The sequence below is a fragment of the Orcinus orca genome, chromosome 7 (assembly GCF_937001465.1).
Source record: "Orcinus orca chromosome 7, mOrcOrc1.1, whole genome shotgun sequence".
Classification (NCBI taxonomy): Eukaryota; Metazoa; Chordata; class Mammalia; order Artiodactyla; family Delphinidae; genus Orcinus; species Orcinus orca.
In genome coordinates, this window is record NC_064565.1 from 83490779 (window position 1) to 83514281 (window position 23503).

The 23503-nt window shown below is 34.5% G+C and overlaps 1 protein-coding gene across 1 annotated transcript in view; it reads left to right on the forward strand.

Moving 5' to 3' along the window:
• Positions 1 to 23503, forward strand: part of PLCL1 (phospholipase C like 1 (inactive)) — a 366570-nt gene that overhangs the window by 274510 nt on the left and 68557 nt on the right. Inside the window, exon 2 of the mRNA XM_004262885.3 lies at positions 18420 to 20894. Within this exon, the coding sequence (XP_004262933.2) occupies positions 18420 to 20894 (2475 nt within the window). The remainder of the gene's footprint in view (positions 1 to 18419; positions 20895 to 23503) is intronic.

Consider the following 23503-nt stretch of genomic DNA (forward strand, 5'->3'; position numbering starts at 1 on the left):
TGTTCTATTTTCTTGGCTGTCATGACAACATACTCTTCTGGCTTCCTCCTACTGCTTTGGCTTTCATTATCCATCTCCTTTGTAACTGATCTCAAAATATACTTTCCCAAAGGTCAGTGCTAGATATGCTTCTCTTTTTATTTTGCCTTTTTCCCTTATTTCATCCAGTTCTATGGCTTCAGATACCACAACTAACTTGACAGTTCCCAATTCCCAAATTTATGTTGAAACCACATTTCTATACTGAGGTCTGGTTCTCTTTTTGCAACTGCATTCTCAACACCTCCAGAACCACTCACAAATCTGCTCTTTTTTTATTTCTACAAATGGCTCCTCCAGTCCCTCTACTGCTCAAACCAGAGATCTGGGGGTCATTTGTGGTAGTCTCTTCTTCCTTTCCCCATTTCCCATTTCAGTTCCAGTAAGTCCTCAAAAAACCCACTTCTCTCTTATTCCCACCCATTTAGTATACTTGGATCTCCTGCATTCACCGTCTAAGGGATCGCTCCCTTAATCGTTCTGTATCCCCAGATTCGTTATCCAGCAGCTAGAGATATTTTCAATGTACGAACTTTCACATTTCTGTCTTAAAATCTCAATGGAATAAACTCCAGATATTTTCAGAAATGCTTTGCCTTCTGCCTACCCTTCCAGCTTCATTTTTTTTCCCCTTCTTCTCTCATTTGCTACACTGGTCTGCATTGCTGTAGTTACCTCAAGATCTTCCCATGTTATTTCTTCTGCATAGAATATTCTTCCCACTCTATTTGCCTGGCAGTTTCCCTAGTTTAAATGCCAGTTCCTCAGGGGACTTGTAGGACCCCACTCCAATCTAAGTTAGCCCCTGTACCTAAAATACGTTCTTTCAGAGCATTCCTTATAATTTTTAGTAATATGTTTATAAGATTATTCTTTAACATATCTTTCTACTACAAGTGACATTATGATACACCTATTACCAAGCTGAGTGCCTACCTACTCACCTGGATGAATGCCTGCACTAAATTGGGGCTCCATAAATTTATGTTGAAAGAATTTAAAATATTCCAAAATTATCTTCCATACTGTATCCTCTTTTTGTGGTCTTTCTTCTTGAGGGGCATTTTTGCCAAGCAAAATGGCACAGTTGGGAGGAGATAACTAGTAAAGTGACAGTCCCCTTTATTCAATATTGGGTGAGAGAAAATAGCTAGAGTTGTAAAACTTGCATTCCTTACCATGGTGAAGGGGTGAGAAAATACGCAGAAAAGTAGAGCAGTAAAATGCAGAGGTAATGTGAGCTTACAGAAAAAAATTCAATCAGGAATAGGACTGTCTGGTTTGGAGTTCAACTCTGCCACTGATTTACATGTTTTTGGCAAGTAATTCAGTCCTTTTGTATCTTGGATTTTCTCACCTTTAAAATGTTGTGGCGATTTCATGAGAAAACAAATGTGGAAGCCCTTTGCAAAGTATAAAACGTCTTAAAAATGTGAGATGCTCTCCTTATTTTGATTTTCATTTATGAATATAAAGTGATTTTACTTGGAGGTGGTTAAACGAATAATGAATTTAGTTAATCTCAGAGTAAGACTAGCTGTCACTCTCTTTCAGTTTATAAAATTACTATTAAGAAACCACCTAGTGATGATAATATGAAAGTAAATGTAGTGAATTCATGATGGATCTACTTTTTAATTCTTTAGAGGCTTTCCTGATAGTACTACTAATTAAATTTAAATATGTTGTGGTGTCAAGTCTCTTTTTCTAAGAGATTAATCAGAGGTTAATCTCTAAGCTATTTGTAAATTACTATGCCTTTTCATTATGAAGTGTTTACTAGAAATGCTGCTTTAAGAAAAGGGTTATAGATTATAAATGGTTTCATTAAGTATTTTACTTCTGTCATTCTACCAGTTTTATAGTAATACATGACTTTAATGTTCTTTTACTGACAATAGAAATGAGATCTAAGAGATGAAACATTATTTTGAAACAAGTTTAATTTAACTGACCCAGCATAGCTTGGAAGCCATGCTGCCCATGATCCTTTTATGATTAAGTACTAAAGAAGAATCCGTAATGTGAATATTTTTCTTTTATTTCTTCACCATGGGATTCACACTCCCTGGGATAAAAATATCTTATCCTTTTCAGAGAACATTAGTAGATGTATTAGAAATTTAGCCTCTCAGGGGTGTGCCAGTCAGTTTCATCAACAAACGGGAATTCAAAGCTTTTTAGTAAAACTAATGACTTTATATAATGACAACAAAAACCCCCACACATTTCAAGTTGTGTTTTAAATATCTTTGTGTTCAGACAAATTGATAGCCTAGAGATCAGTATGTGTTAATTTATAGTCCTATAAAAGGCTATGATGTTCATCCCATTTTTAAAACTGCTAAGATGAGCAAGTCTATCTCAAATTTCATAAGGTTTTGTAAACTTTTCTCAGTGCCAAGAAAGCAAGCCACCTGGCAGTTTTTTAAAACAGTGAGCCAGTGCTTAGGAATAGGAACCGTAATTGACTGTTAGTATCTCAACTGAATTTGGCTCAGATTTACAAGGGATATGAGAGCATTTTTATTCTAGTTACACTGCTTATTGTTTCTTATGATTATATTCTCATACTGCAGATTATATTCTCATGAGGCAACCATCCTGGTGGTAATTGAGCAGATTTAGTGTATTTTAACGTATTGACAACCATTATTTTTTCCTGAAAGTGTAAAAATGATTCAGAAAAATATTGGCTATTTTAAGCATTAGTTAAATTTATTAGTTAAATTTCATTAGTTAAATTTCCTAAGATTCACAAGTTAAATGTAGAGAGTTAAGTGTATTTGGTAGAAGAGTGTTCTAAGTGGCAAAGATGGACAAAAACCACTTTGTGAATTGGGATTAGTTGAGTGTAGATAAGCAACCTCTGTTAAGGAAGGGACTCTATAGCTATAATTAAAGCAATAAAGAAATGTGGATTAGGAGACAATGAAAGACACTTTTTGGGCACTACAATATGTTTTCCAAAGAAAGACTTGAGAGTGTGTTGAGGACAGAATACAAAGGCAAATTTGGGATCCATATCTGGACATGAAAATAGAGGATTAGGCCAAGGCTACCAGAGAAGAACTTTTAAGGCTACACTTTTTATTTAATGAAAACTGTTGAAATTTTGATAATTAGGATGTGTTCTCTGAAAGATTAGAGTTCTTGTAACCTATATGGAATTCTTACTGAATCCAATTTCTCTGAAGCATATTTAAGTCCTAATTTAATGCAGCAGATTTAAATCTCATTATCAGTGGAGTGCGTTTAATTGAAATCAAATTGATTTAAACAACTAGGCAGGAAATCTGAGTTTAATCTCCTTTTCTTCCTCTGGGACCATTCATCTGCTTATATCTATTCTCAAAGCTTAGAGGTAGCAAAAGTTTGATTCAAAAGGAGATATACTATACATTTTCATTTAAATTGATTGTTTAAGTACTCATGAGGTTAATTTTACAGATAAACTACAAAATTGAATTGTGCTTTGGACATTCTTTTCACCAAGCTAATTAAAGTCAATAATTCTAAAGTGTAAGAGTCTAAAATAATTTCCAAATCAAAGACTTATGGTATTTAGGGGATATTTTGTCATACTGTAATAGAGATGCATTGACCTGTCCCAAGAATAGTAAATATTTAAAGTTTTGTATTTAACTAAAATAACATTGGTTATTTTAATATTTTAAAATATTATTTTAATAAAATAAGCTAATGTACTTCATGCCTCAAGTAAGTCTTCAAAGATATATATTATCTCTATAAACTGCAACTTTCGGATAACTAATGAGGTAATTATGGAACTAATGCTATGGAAATATCTTTAATATGTTTTCTCATAATATATACTAATATATGTTAAGTTTAAGTAATTTGAGCAAAACAGAGAAAACTAATTTCATAATTCTGCTTCTTTTCCCCTAGAAATAACCACTATTACCAGTTGGAATATATCCTTCCAGATTTGTTATATATAAATGATGAGGTCTCATAATATGTACTCTTTTATATTATCTATTTTTTAAGGACACATATACACACACACATACACACACACAGATTATAAGATTTATAAGATTTAAGATTTATAGATCTATGTCATCCATTATAAGAGCTTCATAGAGTCTTTTTGCATGAATGTACCATAATTTATTTTGCCAGTCCTTACTGGGGATAAGTGTTTAGTTTATTAGTTTATTTCTAATTTTTTTAATATTACTGACAGAGTAGCACTGAACTGCCATGTACTTTTTTTTTTTATGTGGACCATTTTAAAAGTCTTTATTGAATTTGTTACAATATTGCTTTTGTTTTATGTTTTGGTTTTTTGGACGTGAGGCATGTGGGATCTTAGCTCCCTGACCAGGGATCGAACCCATACTGCCTGGCTTGGAAGGCAAAGTCTTAACCACTGGACTGCCAGGGAAGTCCCTGCCATGTACTTATATCTTTGCCCGTTTGTTCAAATATTTCCTTAAGATAAAGTCTCAAAAATGATATTGCTGGATCAAAGTAGACACATCTTTAACATTTTAAAACATATCATCACATTGCCTTCTGAAAAAGTTGTACCATTTTATATTTAACAAAATTCCCATTTCCCCATAACCTCACATTTTTTAACCTTTGATAATTTGATATGCAAAAGTAATAATTTTATTTGTGTGTTTATAGTACCTATAAGTATTTGTGTTTGAGCATCTTTTCATTAATTTTGAAGTGGTTGTATAATTTTGTGAATTTGTCTTTTCCAAAATTAGTTTGCGAACACTTTTTATAAATCAAGAAATATATATCAAATATTTTTCAGTTTGAGATTTTTTTAAAAATTTGGACAAAGTTTTAATGTGCTCATTTCCATCAGGCTTTTCCTCTATGGCTTGTGGCCTTGATTTATTTGTTAAGAAGAGATCTTCCCCACCCCAAAACTATAGAAATATATGGTTACATTTTTTCTAGTACTTCCATGCTTTGTTTCATCTTTAATCCATCTAAAATAATTTTTTGGCCTGGCATGAAACAGAAATCTACTTATATTTTTTGTTCAAATGAATAGTGAATTTTTCAGCACTAATAATTGAATAATATATTGTTTCCTTCATTATTTGAAATGCCATTTCCACCCCACCCCTTGAAACAATCCCACCAGGCTTTTCATCAGAATTTTATTGTATTTGTCTACCGCTTAGTGGAGAATTTGAGTTTTACCAATATTATCTTTCCAGCAACTTTTATGTTTTCATTTACTTGATCCTTCTTTTTCAACTTTAAATGAAATAAAATTCTATATATAATTTTTGCACATATCTTGTTAAGTTTATTCTTGGCTTGTTTACAATATCTGTTGTTAATTTGAATGTGTTCCTCTCACTTCTACCCATCCCTGCCATTACATTTAGAAGATTATTGTATAAGACAGCTATTAATTTTTTTACATTAATATTTTATTTTGCCACCATCAGTTTTATTATTTCTAATAATTTTCAGTTGATCATTTTGAATTTTCTAGGTAAATAATTATCTTCTCTGCAACTAGTCATGATCTTTCACCTTCTTTACAATATTTTATGCTTAATTTCTTATCCTTGCCTTATTGCTTTGGCTTAAGTACCCAGAATTATGTTAAAATATAGAGTAATATAGTAGCCTTTTGTTTCCATTTTTCATTTTAATGAGAATTCTCCTAAATCTTTACCAGTTTGTATGATGTTTCCTTTAGGATTCTGAAATAGGATTTTGATCATGTGAAGGAAGTTATCTTCTTTTCTCAGTTTAGTGAGAGTTTTCTTTGGAATTAATGTTTATTGCCTTTGAGGAATTTATAGGTAGGATCATATTGTTTTTCTCTTTTAATCTATTTATTTATTGAATTACATTGATGGCTTGCTTAATGTTGATACATTCTTATATCCCTGGAATAAACCTGACTTTTTGAAAAATTGATTACTCTTTTAATATATTGCCATATTTTACTTATATTAATAAATAAGATGGATCTATAATTCACTGCTTTGGAGTTTTATGCTTTTCAAAGTGCTTTAGCATGCTTTATTTCCTTTGATCCTTGAGATAGCTGTATGAATTAGGCAGAAATTATTACATTATTCTGATAAATAAGAACAGTAGATATAGACCTTTTTGCCTGTCACAAAGTCATACAGGTAGGTGGTGATCGTGACACTAAAATCCATTAGCCCCCAACCCAAATGCTGTGGGGAGAAGAAATTTAATTATTTCAGTAATTTCTATAAGTAAGGTGTTTATGGACTTTGAGTTTTATTATCTCAAATAAAAACAGTCCTTACATACTTTCCTTTTACATTTTTCTAAATTCAGACAATAGATTTGTTTCTGCTTTAACCAGGGAGTCTTCACCCTAAATGAGGCTCTGTGCTGAAAATACACATTCTCTGAGTTCTGCCATCTGTTTGTTGTATGTGGACAGATGCCGATATTCAGTTAAAGAGAGGTAATACAGTAAGGATTAAAGTGTTAGTTGCTACTAACCCATTCCAGAAGTTATGGATAAAACTTGAAACCTTTAATCAGATTCATCTTGATTTTCAAGTCAAGTTAGCTATTTGAGTCAAAGATTTTACATCTCTATGGTAACAAGTACTGAAGCCACATATTCTATTATTATCATAAGAGAAAAAAATATTAAGGATGTGTTTTTACATTGCATTGGGTCAGAGAATTGATGTTCTATTTTATATGTGATTCAGGGATCTACCTTATACAAAGTTTAGAGATTGCTCTTAGGGATCTATTACAGAAGAAATATTCAACTGGGAAGCTTAAAATAACTTAAGTATAAATTTTAGAATCTGTAAAACTTAATGCAAATGCAAGAAATGGTCCATTAGTTATGATATACATTTATTTATTAAGTAGTAGACTAGACTTCCCTGAGTGTAGAGAAAAATGGATTTAGACTACAAATGAATTGTATTTTAGGTTTCAATAGAATTATACTTTTATAAAATTGACATTTAATCTTCATGTCCCGAGTCACACACATTTACAAGATGTTTTTATAAAGTAAATGTATTGTTTTTAAATCTCTTGTAAGAATTTTTTCTCTTAATGAGAAACCTAAACATGTTTATTTCTATATAGTACAATGGCACTGATTCTATCTCTAAGAAATACCACTGATAGTTATATATTTTATATTTACTCCAATTGGAATTTATAAATGATGTATATAGTCTGAAATCTTGTCCCTAACAAATGTTGCACAGAACATCATGAATTCCTGGAATTTGACCATTTTTCAAATTCTATTTCATTAATTCATCTTTATGCTCTGTAGCAAGGCTGACTATAACCTTATTTCCACTTAAGCTAATATAACTCTGAATGATTTTCTTTTTTAAAATTGAGATTTAATTGACACATAACATGGTATTTGTTTTAGATGTACAACGTAATGATCTGATATATTTATATATTGTGACATAATTACCAGAATAAGTTTAGTTAACATCTATCACCACACATATTTAAAATTTGTTTTTCTTGTGATGAGAACTTTTAAGATCTACTCTCCTAGAAACTTTCAAATTCTACATGATTTTATTTTTATAAATCACATCTGTTTCTGAAACTCAGCTCCAATAACACCCTATGATAACAAATGGTAGAACTCACATAGTGTTGAAACATATTGGGCATTTCCTTTTCAGTTTTAAATATGTTTTATTCAAATCTAGATGACTGGAGAATACGTTTAAATTCCAAAGTGACTGAAATCAATGTAGATAATATGTTGGTGCCTCATATTTGATGGTAAATATTACCATTAAAAATTGAAAAGTCAAAATGAAGCAGAAACTATTCTGTGAACTGGTTATTTAGCACACAAAGGAAAATGCAAACATTTTTCAGGAACATTTTTGACATGAACTATATTTAATAATGTTCCATTCCTATTGATATTTTAATTTTTCAGATAATGTAGTTTAAGTAAATGTGCAACATTAGTTGGAATGAAAAAAAATTATGCATAGGTTTAAATGCCTCCCTAATCATATATCAATTTCTGATGGATGCCCTAATTAAGTGTTAATTATACAGTTATACCTACGAAATAATTAGGGCATTCTATTTAATCTCTACAACAATACACTGAAAGAGATGTGTTAGCAAGATAGGTATTAAAAGCATACATTGGGACTTCCCTGACGGTCCAGTGGTTAAGACTTCATCTCCCAATGCATGGGGTGTGGGTTCGATCCTTGGTCGGGGAGCTGAGATCCCACATGCCTCACCGCCAAAAAGCCAAAACATAAAATGGAAGCAATATTGTAACAAATTCAATAAAGACTTTAAAAATGGTCTACATCAAAAAAAAATCTTAAAAAAAATAAAAGCATACATTTACATATTCTTCATTACAGACTTTCTTTTTATAGGGACCATGACATGTTGCCTTCTATAAAGAGCACCTCTGATTAATCCTCACACCAGAAACAACAAAGTAGGCTCTGGCGTAAGTTCAGCCAGGATTCCTGAGCCTGCTGTGTAGGGAGTCTTGTGATGAAGGACAGAATCATATCTCAGTCTCCAGGCCCACTTGGTCCTTGGCACCTCTGCTGAGAGTTGCACAGGCTACTGATAAATTTTAAATGTAGTGTTTTTGAGTGTGAGGTGGACATCTGTCTTAGAGGAATAGGATTGATAGCAGCATGTCATTCTTCAGAAGCCACTGAATAATTGTCAGATGACCTTTATTTGTGTCCACTTCATTTTGTTCATATTGGTGCTGCTAAGACACAGTACTGTAACATATTCTCCTGGGACTTACAATAAGCAAAACCATGCATTTCATGTAGCAACTGGATTAGTTGAAAACATCATGTTTTTGACTAGAAAAATGGGAGTGTTGATGTACCTTGTACCACTACTGTATACAAAGTAGTGGACTGTGAAGGATGCAAGAGGATATTGGTGAGATTTAAGTGAGAAACAAGCCTTTCCCAAGAAGGCAGTTGACACTATAAAGGAACATCTATGCTCGTGGACTTGCGGGGAAATAAGAGTTGAAAATAGAAAGTCCATCAGTTAGTGAGGTTTCACAATAAACAATAGAAGGGTTTGTGCCCTCATTCTGTGGGCAAAACAGAAACGGCAAGAATCAATGGCACAATAGAATGATCGGACGTCTGGAGACACGGGCTTCCAAAGTCAATATCGACCTGGTTTCCTCTGTGGCCAGATCTCCTCACCTATATGGACTTAATTTCTGTACAGGTGAAAAAATTCCAAACAGGTGAATAGTCTTTGATTTTACCTATGAGCATTGATCTGCAATGAAAGGTCAGAGATTTTTCATTAGGTTTATGCTTTTGCCTCTTGAGTGAATCACAGGGATGAAGGTATATAGAAAAAAGTTCAAGCAGTGGTAATTCTTCACCTTTAGTCCACTGTTATTGAACAAACATCATAAATAACATTGAAAATATATAAATCAGGATATAGCGTTCCTAAAATTGTGAGCCAGAAAGGATACTTTGGTATGATTTACTGTTATTGTTACCATTCCTTTGAGTTGGTTTCTTCCCAGTTGTGTTAAAAATTTCAAACCAAAGCCTTTTTAGCCTGTGCCACTCATTATGCTCTAGAGAATAAAGAAGCCTCTTGTTGCAAAATGAAACTGATAGAATGTGCCTCTTTAATCTTGATTTTGCTATTCCAGTTATTTTAGGAGGCATTATAAAAACGTTAACCTATTGAAAATCCAGTACTATTGCGGTTAATAATGTGCTTTGCAGTCTATTAGCAGTTACTATGAGAACCTGGCAACAGAACTTTGGTGTGACTAAACCCACTGATGTCATCTTCTGGGTTCCTGCAGCAAACTCTTACTAGCCACACTGTTAGTGGCAAGGTCTTTCTAGAACATCTGGGAATAATGGATTCACAGGTAGGGCTATGTAATTTAAGATTTTTTCTCATGGCATAAAATTATAGTGTAGCTTCATGTGAAAACCATATTTGTTTTCTTGTTAAGTGACAATAATTTAAAAATTATTTTAACTAAGACCTTTATAGATTTTGAACATTTCAAAGCTTAATTTTTTTCTTGTCCAATTTTAAGTATCTAGATAAACGCCCTAGTGGTAAAGCTGTAACTTAACTGTACTTAATTACCAGTACTCCCTTTTAAATATCACCTCACCAGCTCTTGTGCCCCTTTGTGGTTTTGGTTCTCAAACATCCTCAATGTTATTTAAAGCTGTTTTTATTTATTTAGAAGCATTCGTTATATGCTTTGTTTGATTTATTAAATTTGAAGATTTTGTCATTATTCTACTTACAAATTTCATCAGTTATAAAAACCTGTGTGTGATGGAAAGAAAGCATTTATTCCAGGTGCCATTAGTGTTGGGATTAATAATTTTTAAAGCACTAATCACTGGGATGGTGTCTAGTACACAGTATGTGTTCAGTTAATCTTTGCATAAGTGAATGCTGTATTTTGAACTAATGCATGGAACATGCATGATGAGAATTATACTTGCAGAAAAACCCTAACTGGGTAGAAACCATACAGCAGAAGAACTTGAGATAACCACTTTTATTTAGAGTAACGTCTTAATGAATTCTAATGAGTGAATGATTGCAGTGAGATATAGCACAGCAGAAAGCTTCCTCCGTTAAACAAAACAAATAAAAGGTACTAAGAACCCACGCTGAAATAGACTCTTTCTACATTTTATTCCATCTTTGCCTTTAGAAAATCAACAATTTTTGTTTTCAAGTGAGGAGAGTCATTTAAGAGATGTCATTTAAAAGAATGTTTAGAGGGTCTCCGGCTTCCTATAATTCAGTGAATTTCATAACACAGCCATGGTATGTACACAGTGGAGTACGTTTCCTAAAGGGGATGGCTTTAGTGCATTTTATTAAATGGATCACCTTTTATAAATTAAATGTAATGTTAAATACAGACATAAAACTTAATTTGGCGAGAGATATGTGTGTGAATAACTTCACACATTGCCTTTAATGAATCCTCTTGAATTATAAGATGGTGTAGAGAATGAACACTTACTTTATGGATAAGAAAATTCAGCTTCTTACCAACTAGGCTTAGTGAGAGCCACCAGGGAGAGCCCGTGGTTCACAGAGCTTGGGTCAGGCTTCAGCCACTTCTCAGCAATGCCCATCAGGACCTCCACCCCCACTGTCCCACACAGTGATATCAGGTGGGTCACATGGTGCTCATCATAAGTAAGTGACATCACCTGTTTGTGACTTTGCATTAAGTAATTTGAGTTTACTGTGAGAGAATAACTTTGGAAATTTCAATGTGAAAAAAATGGTGTAATCCTACAGTTGCAACCTTCCCTTACTTGAAACTTGAAGGCAACAGATGTAGTGACGATACCACCATCCCCAATTCCTGGAGTTTTGTGGGAAGAGTTAGGCCTTGTGTTGGGGGCTGGGTTTTTTCCAGAGTGCCTAACTGCCAGGTACGGTTGTGGATTTGGGCATAGACGCATTGGACACGATACTTTAAATATAGGGATATATGACACACATTATGCACATCTAATGGATACATTAGACTTGGATTCCATTCCTTGAGCTATCACCAATATAAGTCAATAAAGCCAGCATTGCGAGGGTAGCCTTCTCTTGGCTTATCACTCTCAGTCTCTGCCTGTTGTTTCCTTCTCATCTGGGGCCTCTCTACCCCTCACTTATTATACTGTAGTTATCTTGACCATCTTTCCCACCAAAGGACTTTTGTACCTGCTCTTCCGCTTTCCTGGAACCCTTTGCTCTCAACTCTTTTCAGGCTGCAGTTTGGCTCTCACCCCTGTCACCATCCTCACCATTTTGAAGGCAACATAAGACATTATCTTATTAAAGTTACCAGTAAATATCTTGATGACTGAATCCAATAAGCCACTTTAACATCTTATTTTCTAACACTTGCTCCTTCAAATCTGTTCCTTGGTTCCTGTGAGATTCACGCCCCTGGTTCTCTTACCCCTTAGCCTTTTTTTCCCTTTAGGTCTTCTCCTCTGCCCAGCCTCTTCACCTAGGTGGCCCATACTCATCTATAATCCACCATAACCCGAAGTAAACCTACTTCATTTTCAACTTTACCGCTCCTTGTATTTCCTCTCTTTTAGCAATATTTCCATTCACATCTCATTCAAACCAGAAACCTAGGAGTCATCCTAGACTGAATCAAGAACTTCTGATCTTACCTCCAATTTCTTGATACTTCACACTTCTCACCCTTCCTTTTATTAGCTATTTACCTCAGGCCATCACCATCTCTTTCCTTTGGTGCTGCTTACCTACTGCACCATCTTCAGTTTTGTCCATATCACATCCTTCTAGTGCGCATCCAAAGTGATCTATTTAAGATAAAAGTCAGACTTTATCAGTTTCTTCAAAACTCTTAAATGTGCTAGTTCTTAGCATGAAGTAGGTACCTATCATTGTTTGTTGAATGAATGAATGAAGAATGGAGACCAAAGGCCTCTCAGCATCAACTGTTGGGGCTCATTTGGGTCCTAGATTATATTGTCTACAATCCTTTGAAGGTTTCATGTATCAACTAAACCTTTTCTGAATTTTGCTTGGAAGTTCATAAAACCAGAATGAATATTATTAGTATAGAGTTATAGTTCATAGGTTGTCTATAAGAAAAAGATAGGCTCCTTATGGTGAAAATAAGATCTATGTGCTATATTTTTGCTTGCCTTTTAGTTATAGTCTATTAAATTTTTATGTGGAGACTTTCTTAAGAGAACTATTCAAAAATAAATGTTTCCCCCCCCTCTTTTACTAAAAAAGAAAAGCAAATGTCACTTTAGTGTATCTGCATTTCTGTAGCTGGATTTCTGTATTATGAAATAAGTTTCTTTCTAATCACAGTTTACACCTGCTGTTTTGATTGCCATTCTTAAAGTTTTTGTAAATTTGTTCTGTTTTAACAAAGAATCGTCATTCAGTTAATAACAACTTACCAAAAAAAAAAAAAAACATGGAAGGAATATATTACATTACAATTAGATGTTTAAACATGCTTATCAGGTCAGAGGTAGGGAAACCTGGGTATGTTTCCTTTGCTCTTAAGGTTTTGTACAGTGCTTCAATATGTTCTTTTTTTGTGGTAAAATAGGCATAACATAAAGTTTACCATTTTAACCATTTTTAAGTGTATAGTTCTATGGCATTGGGTACATTCACATTTTTGTGCTGCTTTAGTACACTTTTTTTGAAATTATTATATTGAAATAATTCATTATTGAGACTCAAAACTGTGCTTTCATTGAATAAGCAGAGTTCTCTCTGGGGCTTATGAGTGTGTTCTGATGAAAAATGATTTTGTTTGCTGAGTTTTGTTAAGAAACTTGCAGCATATCTTATCTTGTTAGGCTCAGAGAGCAAATGCCAATGGGAACTTATGGAAACAGGTTTATTAATTCGATTTATCTGAACATTTTCCCCCAAATTTAGTTTAATAAAACATGTTTAGGGAGCTATAAAGCCTTTACTCTTGTGTGGGAATCTCATGTGATCATGACTGGTACCCTACTCCTAATAGTGTATAAGCAACAGTATTGTAGAAAATAATGAAAAATTAAAAAAAAACTAGAACAACATTTGACCATTTTCCCCTAATATTTTGAAATTATTCTTAAGATTAGACATCAACCCTTATATCATGAGGTTAGATAGAAATTATCTTTGATATGCATATATTAGAAACAGTGTTCATAGACAAATCAATGTCTTGTACTGTTTTAATAAAAGACTGAAACATTTGTCTGTTGCTTTGCCAGTTTATGAGACTCTTCTTGATTCTGATGATTAAATCCTTCATGTAGAGTATTGATTAATTTAAGAAGACAGTAGATCCAAATGTAAGGTCTTATCTGGAAATGTTCAGAGAACATATAAACACAGTTTGGTTTATTTATTATATAACTTGATTAAATGTGATCCCTTCTTGTGAAATTATAATTTGGAAACTTAAACACAAAATGTTAGGAGATAGAAAAAATTGAGCTCAACGCCTGATGAATTTTTGGACCCCACTAGAATATTAGGCTAAGCTTTAATTTAGGGGATAGAGGCATCACAATGTGCTGTTCATACTTTTTATTTTGTAAGCTGCTCTAAGAAAAAATTTTGGGGGGAGGAGGAATTTGTACTCTAGCCTCTTCTTTTCATTCCAGAGTGAGGAAATTTAGCTTTGAAATAAATGTCAAGTTCTCATACCTTATAATAATCTCCTTATAATAATGACCTTATGGTCATTGGAGTCAATTCAATCATCTCATGAGCTAGAAACTGGCAAGAGCACACCGGAACTAAAAACAAACTTTGGTTTCTCTTGGAAAGTGCCAGAAGTACCTGTCTTCCTAATATATAGATAACTGCAATGGATTTGCTCTTATTTCATCATCAAATTTTTTTTGGTGTGTTTATCAACAGGAAGATCTATAATCAGTACTTTAATTTTCTTCAGTTGGAGATACCCCCAGTCTGTTTATTAGAATAGTACTCCTTTCCCACCATCAATCTGCTAAGATCATCTTGAGGGAACTACAGAGGGGTGTAGGGCTCAGCAAAGAGGCCTTGGTGGTGAAGAAGCTCAGAAAGATTTGGAGTAGCCCGTCGTCCCCGTCCACTCTAACACAGTTTCCATCTCCCCTTCTGCCAACTTTTCAGAGCTAATGCATAGCTTCACCATTGAAAGAACAGACGTAGAGAAACATCAGAGTCCTGAAACTTTTCCGGCATATTTTGAATATAAATAATCTTGGCTCTAGTCAAACAGCAAACTATTTGTTCATATGTACTATGGCTCTTTCTATATATTATATATATAAAGTATATACATTTGCTCATTTGGGGGCTTGTAATAACTTTGGATTTTGTCCTTTGTGAGACGACAACCTAAAGATTGTTATCTTTTCCACTGGTTCCGAGTTTTAAAGCATTTTAGGTTAAGTTTTATAATCATGTAAAAGTTGCATGTCAAGGCAAGAAATAAGCATTACAAGGCAGGTGGATTCTTTTGTAGGGTAGATATAAAACATTTATTTCTTGAAGACTTATCTTGCTAGGAGAGAAAGTCTTGATATGAGGCAATATCACCACAAAGAAGAGAGGCTTATAAGAGAAAGCTATTCTGACAGCAGTAGTTTTGCTCTCAAAAAATAGTGGCTGAAGTCAAGATTGGCACTTAGACCATGGAGAAGGATGGTATAATACCATGCATAGGGTAGAGGAAATATATACATGCATTCGGAGGAACACTGATGTCCCATTTAAGCTTTGTTAGAAACTATTAGAGGTTTTATAATTCTGTTGACAATCACCTTATTTGGAATATGATCTGCTTATATAAAAATAATATTTAATGTGAAAGCTCTCAATACTTAAAAGTCTAGTGAAATAGTAGCTTTAAAAGCTGAGTCACAGTCTAATTTACCATCACAATTCACAGTTTCCTTCAGTATTTTACTTGTCAGATTAATCCCATCTCAGCAATACCTTTAGGTTCTTGCCTTGATGATGTGGAAAAATACACACAAACATCTGATATTTCTGAGCATGTGGGCTGTGACAAATTTAAATGTGTTCTAATAGTGCATCTGCATATAAACAGCTGAAGATTTATGGTTGTTTTTTAACTTAAAGATGAGGAAATTGATCACTGTGGGATAATTAAAAATAACAACTCTCTGGGAAAGCAGGGGCTAAGTTCTTAAATGCCAGGGCACCAAGAGACAATATCCTCTAATCTAAATTGAGTAATTTATATCTTTGTCACTTGAAGATCAGACATATATTTGAGTTAATGAATCACCCCACCTACATCCCATAACTAAAGCAAATTTTGTTTCTTTTTCACAGGCAAGGTTTTAGTCAATTGAATAATAAATCATCCTGCCTTTTTCTGAATCATAAGATAGGGAGACTCTTACAGGCAAGACCACAATTAAATGATACCCTAGAAGAGAGATTCTAAACTGTTTTAAAAGAATGCCTGAAGGAAACAGCCTAGATTACTTTGGCTACACTTTTCAGTGTTTAAAATAGTAATATCATATGGCTGTTTTTAAACATTTTCAGTTTTTCACTGAAGATCTGTCTTAAATGCTCATAGGTCAGGAATGAATCAACTCTGGATAACCCCCAATATCCTGGTCGGTGCCTACTGAAAGTCCTACAGAGACCAGGTGTATGATGAAATGTTCCTCTCCCTTCAAAAAGGTTAACCTTACAAAGAATATTCATGAACATTTTCTCTTTTGAGTCTCACAGTAATGCTCTATTATATATAATGATTATTAGTTCCTACTTAAAAGCAGACATTAAGATTCAGAGAGGCTAAGTAACTTACCCAAGGTCACTAGTGAGTGGAGTAATACCAACTGGAGACTAGTTATTTCTACCCTAAGGACCATGCCCTTTGCTCTCTATACTTTGCTGTCTCTTTGATATGCTTTATAAAATTGGGCACTTTAAACATGCACTAAGGTACTTTTGGGAAATTTGTTCCTGGGAGAATTATCTGAATTGATAATATGATTGGGAGCATTGTTAATTTGAGTCTATGGTCTGAACAGAAGAAGGTATAAAGAAAAATCCAGTTTTAAGTGGCATTGTTCAGATATTCAGTGCAAATGAATTGGGAGTGAGAGACACAGTGGATGGTCCAGGACTAAGATGAAATACATCGTCTTATGATTATGAGTGTCCAGAGGACTGGACCTGAAATTTAGAAAAGACAATAGGTGAAAAGACCTAGACACGCCCAAGACGGAAATAGCCACAAGAAATTCACCTGCTTAAAATACACTAATCTGCGCAGATGAAGTTTGATGCCCTGTTGTTCAGGGAAGGGCTAAGTGGGCTGAGGAAATTGGGACTCTGTGAGACTAAGATACAAGGACACTTACAGAAATGGGTAAAAGGTAAGATGCAAGTGTTCCCTGTGAAATCTTATGGCAAAAGGCTTTGAAATTTAATTCACATTGGAAGAACCTCAAAAATTAGTTGAGCCATTCATATTTCTGTTTGGTTTTACACAGTGGCTGCTAATAGCATTATACTGAAATGTAGGTGTGAATCTCATAATGTTCATTTATTTTTATTTTTTTATTGAAATATAGTTGATTTACAATGTTGTCTTACTTTCTGGTGTACAGAAAAGTGATTCAGATATATATTACATATATTATTATATATATATTCTTTTTCATAATGATTTATTACAGGAGATTGAATATAGTTCCCTGTGCTATACAGTAGGACCTTGTTGTTTATCTATTTTGTATATGGTAGTTTGTATCTGTTAATCCCAAACTCTTAATTTATCCCTCTCCCATTCCCTTTCCCCTTTGGTAATCATAAGTTTGTTTTCTACATCTGTGAATCTGTTTCTGTTTTGTAAATAGGTTCATTTGTATCATATTTTAGATTCCACATATAAGCCGTATCATATGGTATTTGTCTTTCTCTTTCTGACTTACTTCACTTAGTATGATAATCTCTAGGTCCATCCATGTTGCTACAAATGGCATCATTTCATTCTTTTTTATGGCTGAGTAATATTCCATTGTATATATATCACATCTTCTGTTTATGGACACTTAGGTTGCTACTGTGTCTTGGCCATTGTAAATAGTGCTGCTATGAACATTGGGGTGCATGTATCTTTTCAAATTAGAGTGTTCATCTTTTGCTGGATCCTATGGCAACTCTATCATAAATGTTCATTTAAATTGTTTACCTGTGTCTGAAAAATTGCTCAGGTGAGAGTCCTTTGTCTATTGTTAGCTCTCAATCTGACTTTCAAGTTGCCTTTATTCTTCAAAATAATTTGAGGAAAAAAAGTGATTTTTTTTTTTTTTTAGTTAAGCTATATTGTAAGCCCTTTTTGATGTAATGCATGTTAAGGTAAAAATCTTTTATTTGAACTAGTTTTAAGTATAAAAATTAAACTGTTGCAAAGTGTGTATGAGAAAAACTTTTTAAAGAAATCCAGCTTTATTTCTTCTGTATATCTATAGGGACATGAGCAAGGTTGTCAAAATACCAAGAGGTAGAGGATCTTAGGAAATCTACTTTAATGAACAAATAAGAGTGATTTGTAGTTCACTTAATACTTGATTTTATTTCAAAGAACACACAGGTGTTGGAAAAATAAGTTTTTTTCCTGAACTTAATAGTATCAATTTTCTTGGCAATTTCTCTTTGCTGAAACAGTGAAAAAGTAAAATTTAGGCTAGCTCCCGTCCAAATAATCATAATAGCTGAATGGAGTCTGAGGCGCTCATAGAGTGTTATTGAATTTGTCTATTTTCTTAAGGAAATTGACTCATTATTTTCAAATTGCTTTACAGGATCCTGCAAACCAAAAATGTGGTGGAAGAAAGAAAACCGTGTCTTTCAGCAGCATGCCCTCCGAAAAGAAAATCAGTAGTGCGAGCGACTGCATCAGCTTCATGCAAGCTGGCTGTGAACTGAAGAAAGTACGGCCAAATTCTCGCATTTACAACCGTTTTTTCACTCTGGACACAGACCTCCAAGCTCTTCGCTGGGAACCTTCCAAGAAAGACCTTGAGAAAGCTAAGCTTGATATTTCTGCCATAAAAGAGATCCGACTGGGGAAGAACACAGAAACATTTAGAAACAATGGCCTTGCTGACCAGATTTGTGAGGACTGTGCCTTTTCCATACTCCACGGGGAAAACTACGAGTCTCTGGACCTAGTTGCCAATTCAGCAGATGTAGCAAACATCTGGGTGTCAGGGTTACGGTATCTGGTTTCTCGAAGTAAGCAACCCCTTGATTTTATGGAGGGCAACCAGAACACACCAAGGTTTATGTGGCTGAAAAAGGTGTTTGAAGCAGCAGATATCGATGGGAATGGGATTATGTTGGAAGACACCTCTGTAGAGTTAATAAAACAACTCAACCCTACCCTGAAGGAATCCAAGATCAGGTTGAAGTTTAAAGAAATCCAGAAGAGCAAAGAAAAGCTAACCACCCGAGTGACCGAAGAGGAGTTCTGTGAAGCTTTTTGTGAACTTTGCACCAGGCCAGAAGTGTATTTCTTACTTGTACAGATATCTAAAAACAAAGAGTATTTGGATGCCAATGATCTCATGCTTTTTTTAGAAGCTGAGCAAGGAGTCACCCATATCACCGAGGACATGTGCTTGGACATCATTCGGAGATATGAGCTTTCTGAAGAGGGACGTCAGAAAGGGTTTCTTGCAATTGATGGCTTTACCCAGTATTTGCTGTCACCAGAATGTGACATTTTTGATCCTGAACAAAAAAAGGTTGCCCAAGATATGACCCAGCCATTATCTCACTATTACATCAACGCCTCTCACAACACCTATCTCATAGAAGACCAGTTCAGGGGGCCGGCTGACATTAATGGGTATGTTAGAGCTTTGAAAATGGGCTGTCGAAGCATTGAACTTGATGTAAATGATGGTTCAGACAATGAACCAATCCTTTGTAATCGAAATAACATGACAACACACCTTTCCTTTCGAAGCGTCATAGAGGTGATAAATAAATTTGCCTTTGTGGCTTCTGAGTACCCACTCATTCTTTGCTTGGGGAATCACTGCTCCCTACCCCAGCAGAAGGTAATGGTTCAACAGATGAGAAAGGTCTTTGGCAGTAAACTCTATACTGAAGCACCTTTGCCGTCGGAATCCTACCTCCCATCACCAGAAAAATTAAAAAGAATGATCATTGTGAAAGGAAAGAAATTGCCTTCTGATCCAGATGTTTTAGAAGGAGAAGTTACAGACGAAGATGAAGAAGCTGAAATGTCTCGAAGGATGTCAGTAGATTACAATGGTGAGCAGAAACAAATCTTGCTGTGTAGGGAGCTCTCTGACTTGGTGTCTATCTGTAAATCTGTTCAGTACAGGGATTTTGAACTATCTATGAAAAGCCAAAACTATTGGGAGATTTGTTCATTTAGTGAAACAGAGGCCAGCCGAATTGCAAATGAATACCCAGAGGATTTTGTAAATTATAATAAGAAGTTCTTATCACGCATCTATCCAAATGCCATGAGAATTGATTCCAGTAACCTGAATCCACAGGACTTTTGGAATTGTGGCTGTCAGATTGTGGCAATGAATTTCCAGACTCCGGGTCCAATGATGGACCTTCACACAGGCTGGTTTCTTCAAAATGGAGGATGTGGTTATGTTCTAAGGCCGTCTATCATGCGAGATGAAGTTTCTTACTTCAGTGCAAATACAAAGGGCATTGTACCTGGGGTGTCTCCTCTAGTGCTTCATATTAAGATCATCAGTGGTCAGAACTTCCCAAAGCCCAAGGGAGCTTGTGCCAAAGGGGATGTCATAGATCCCTACGTGTGTATAGAGATACATGGAATTCCGGCCGACTGTTCAGAACAAAGAACTAAAACTGTACAGCAAAACAGTGATAATCCTATTTTTGATGAGACATTTGAGTTCCAAGTGAACCTGCCTGAGCTGGCCATGATCCGTTTTGTGGTTCTCGATGACGACTACATTGGGGATGAATTTATAGGGCAATATACAATACCGTTTGAATGTTTGCAGCCTGGATATCGGCACGTTCCCCTCCGCTCCTTTGTGGGTGACATCATGGAGCACGTGACTCTTTTTGTCCACATAGCAATAACTAATAGAAGTGGAGGAGGAAAGCCACAGAAGCGCAGCCTTTCAGTGAGAATGGGGAAGAAAGTTCGGGAGTATACCATGCTCAGGAATATCGGTCTTAAAACGATAGATGACATCTTTAAGCTAGCAGTTCATCCCTTACGAGAAGCCATAGATATGAGAGAAAATATGCAGGTAGGAAAAATCCCGTACTGTCCTCCCTTACCCCTGAGTCTTCTGACCCCTCGCTCACCAGTGAACATTGTGTTTTACTAATGATCTGATTCCTCAAAAAATTATCACAGAGGATGTGTAACCCCATGTACTGCTGAATTGCCTGTGATAAAACAGATATTTGAAAAATAATGTATTGGGGTATAGTTGATTTACAATGTTGTGTTAGTTTCTGCTGTACAGCAAAGTGAATCTGTTATACATATACATATATCCACTCTTTTTTAGATTCTTTTCCCATACAGGCCATTACAGAGTATTGAGTCGAGTTCCCTGTGCTATACAGTAGGTCCTTATAAGTTATTTATTTTATATATAGTAGTGTGTATGTGTCAATCCCAATCTTCCAATTTATCCCTCCCCCTCCCACCCAGTAACTATAAGTTTATTTTCTACATCTGTAACTTTATTTCTGTAAAACAGATATATTTTATGTTTCTAATGGTGAATGCTATGTTAAATCTGGCCTGAAATCTGGCCTGAACTAAGCCAGCTAATGGAGTATAAATGTAGCAAAATGCTTTATATATCCATTAAATGTTCCTAGTACAAAACTAAATTGATATATGGGAATGTGTATATGAAACAGCGTGAAAAGAATAGAATATAAAATATTATATGTGCATGTAACATACAAAATTTTATATATACAAACACATGCATACTAATTATAAGTATACATGTAAAATATTTGCAGATAAGAACACACAAGGGTATTTGAAGTCATATAAAACAAATGTAATGCCTATTAGATGATGTCTTAGTTGTTTGTGTACAACAATAATAAATTACCCTCCATGAAACAAAGAAGACTAATAAACAAACAACATTCAGCACTTGAACTTGTTGAAAACTATTTAGTCTTCTCTTAGAAATGTGCTTTAATTGAAAGGACATGGATTCTGGATTAAACTCTATCCCTGTGTGATCTTGAGCAAATTATTTCAGATATCTGGCCATCAGTTTTCTCCTCATAAGGTAAGAAAAATAGTAATAATTACATCACAGGATTATTATGAGAATTAAATGAGAGTATATGTAAATTACCCAGCCTTAGCATGTAGGAATTCAGTGTCAGTTTTCTTGCCTTCATTAATGCTTATAATCAGAGATGGCTGCAAACCTTTTTCTTCAAGACTATTTAATATGCTTATTCTAGGCTCATGTTACTAAGAAACAATCAAACGGCAAATGCTTGCTTAGTTCCTGCAATGTGCAAGAAGATGTTGTTTGGCAGAAGCAGTAGGAGTCTATGTATGAGAGCAAAACAGGAGAGGAATATTTTTCAATGTACTTTATCTGTTCCTTTAACTAACATTTTTATAGTAACCTTCACCAAAAGTCCCTACATTCAAAATAGAAAACAAGCTTGAAGAGGTGAAGTAATTTTCCCAATATTGCATTTAATAAATAGGAGTATTGAGCTTTAAATCCAGAATTAACCACCACCAAAACCCGATGATCATTCATGGTTTTTAGTCATGTGATGCTGAACGCCAAACCATGACTTGGTGAAAACTTTATTTTTACATTATTTCACAGAGGAATCCTGGAAGGGTTAAAAATCAATTTTAAATCACCAAAATGGTAGAAAATACTATATTATATAAACCACATACAAATACTTAGATTGTAAACGTATAACTTGTGGTGGGTTGCCTTGGCTGCTGTTTTAAAATTAGGCTCCAAATGTCAGCATTATCTACCTGACTTTTTCTGACATAATTCTATAACTATTATAAACCCCTGTGTTAGATTAGTTATAAGTCATTTCTACACCTGACTTTATATATTAGAAGTAGATTTTATGTAGTTCTATATAATTCTTGGAATATGTCCTTTGCATGTATTACGTGTTTAAAATACATAATAAGGAGAGTTGGCTATAGATAAAATTTTTCCAGTTAGTACTGATAATTTATCTCACCTCAAATTTCTTTTGGTTTGGGATTATTTAGAGCCTAATTACTAGAAAAATGAATACCATCATTGTCACTAAACTCATGAGACACACATTAGGTTAGGTATTGTTCATTGTTAGTAGGCATAATTTCTATTTCAAATGAATCTTTTAAACGCCTGTCACATGGACAAATGTAGCTTTACGTGAAATGTGTTTTATTATGTGTGTCTGTCAGGTGCATTTCTGGTGAGATGACAAAGGAATACCACTGATGGTTATGTGAAAGGAGTATGATGAGTAATAGCAGCCTTCTACCTTGAGGGGAAAAACTCAAAGAAGATGCACTCCAATGTACAACCACTGACATGCTTTTACGATTATCATGATACAAATTTAACAAGATATTCACGATCAGCCAATATTAATTTGTGTGCATTGTCCAGAACATTTCAGATATTCCAGAATATTCCACAGCCCTGCTTTGAAAAGCACTATGTAGCCTTGGGTCATAATCTGCTTTGCTTTGTGGCATATTTGTGGCAGTTGTTAAAAGCTGAGAAAGATGAAGTGTAGTTGTGAATTAGCTCTGCGTGTTATCTCCATGTGTATCTCAACATTTTTGGTTGGTTATAATCCAGTTTGCTTCAAATTTCATATGTATTTAAGG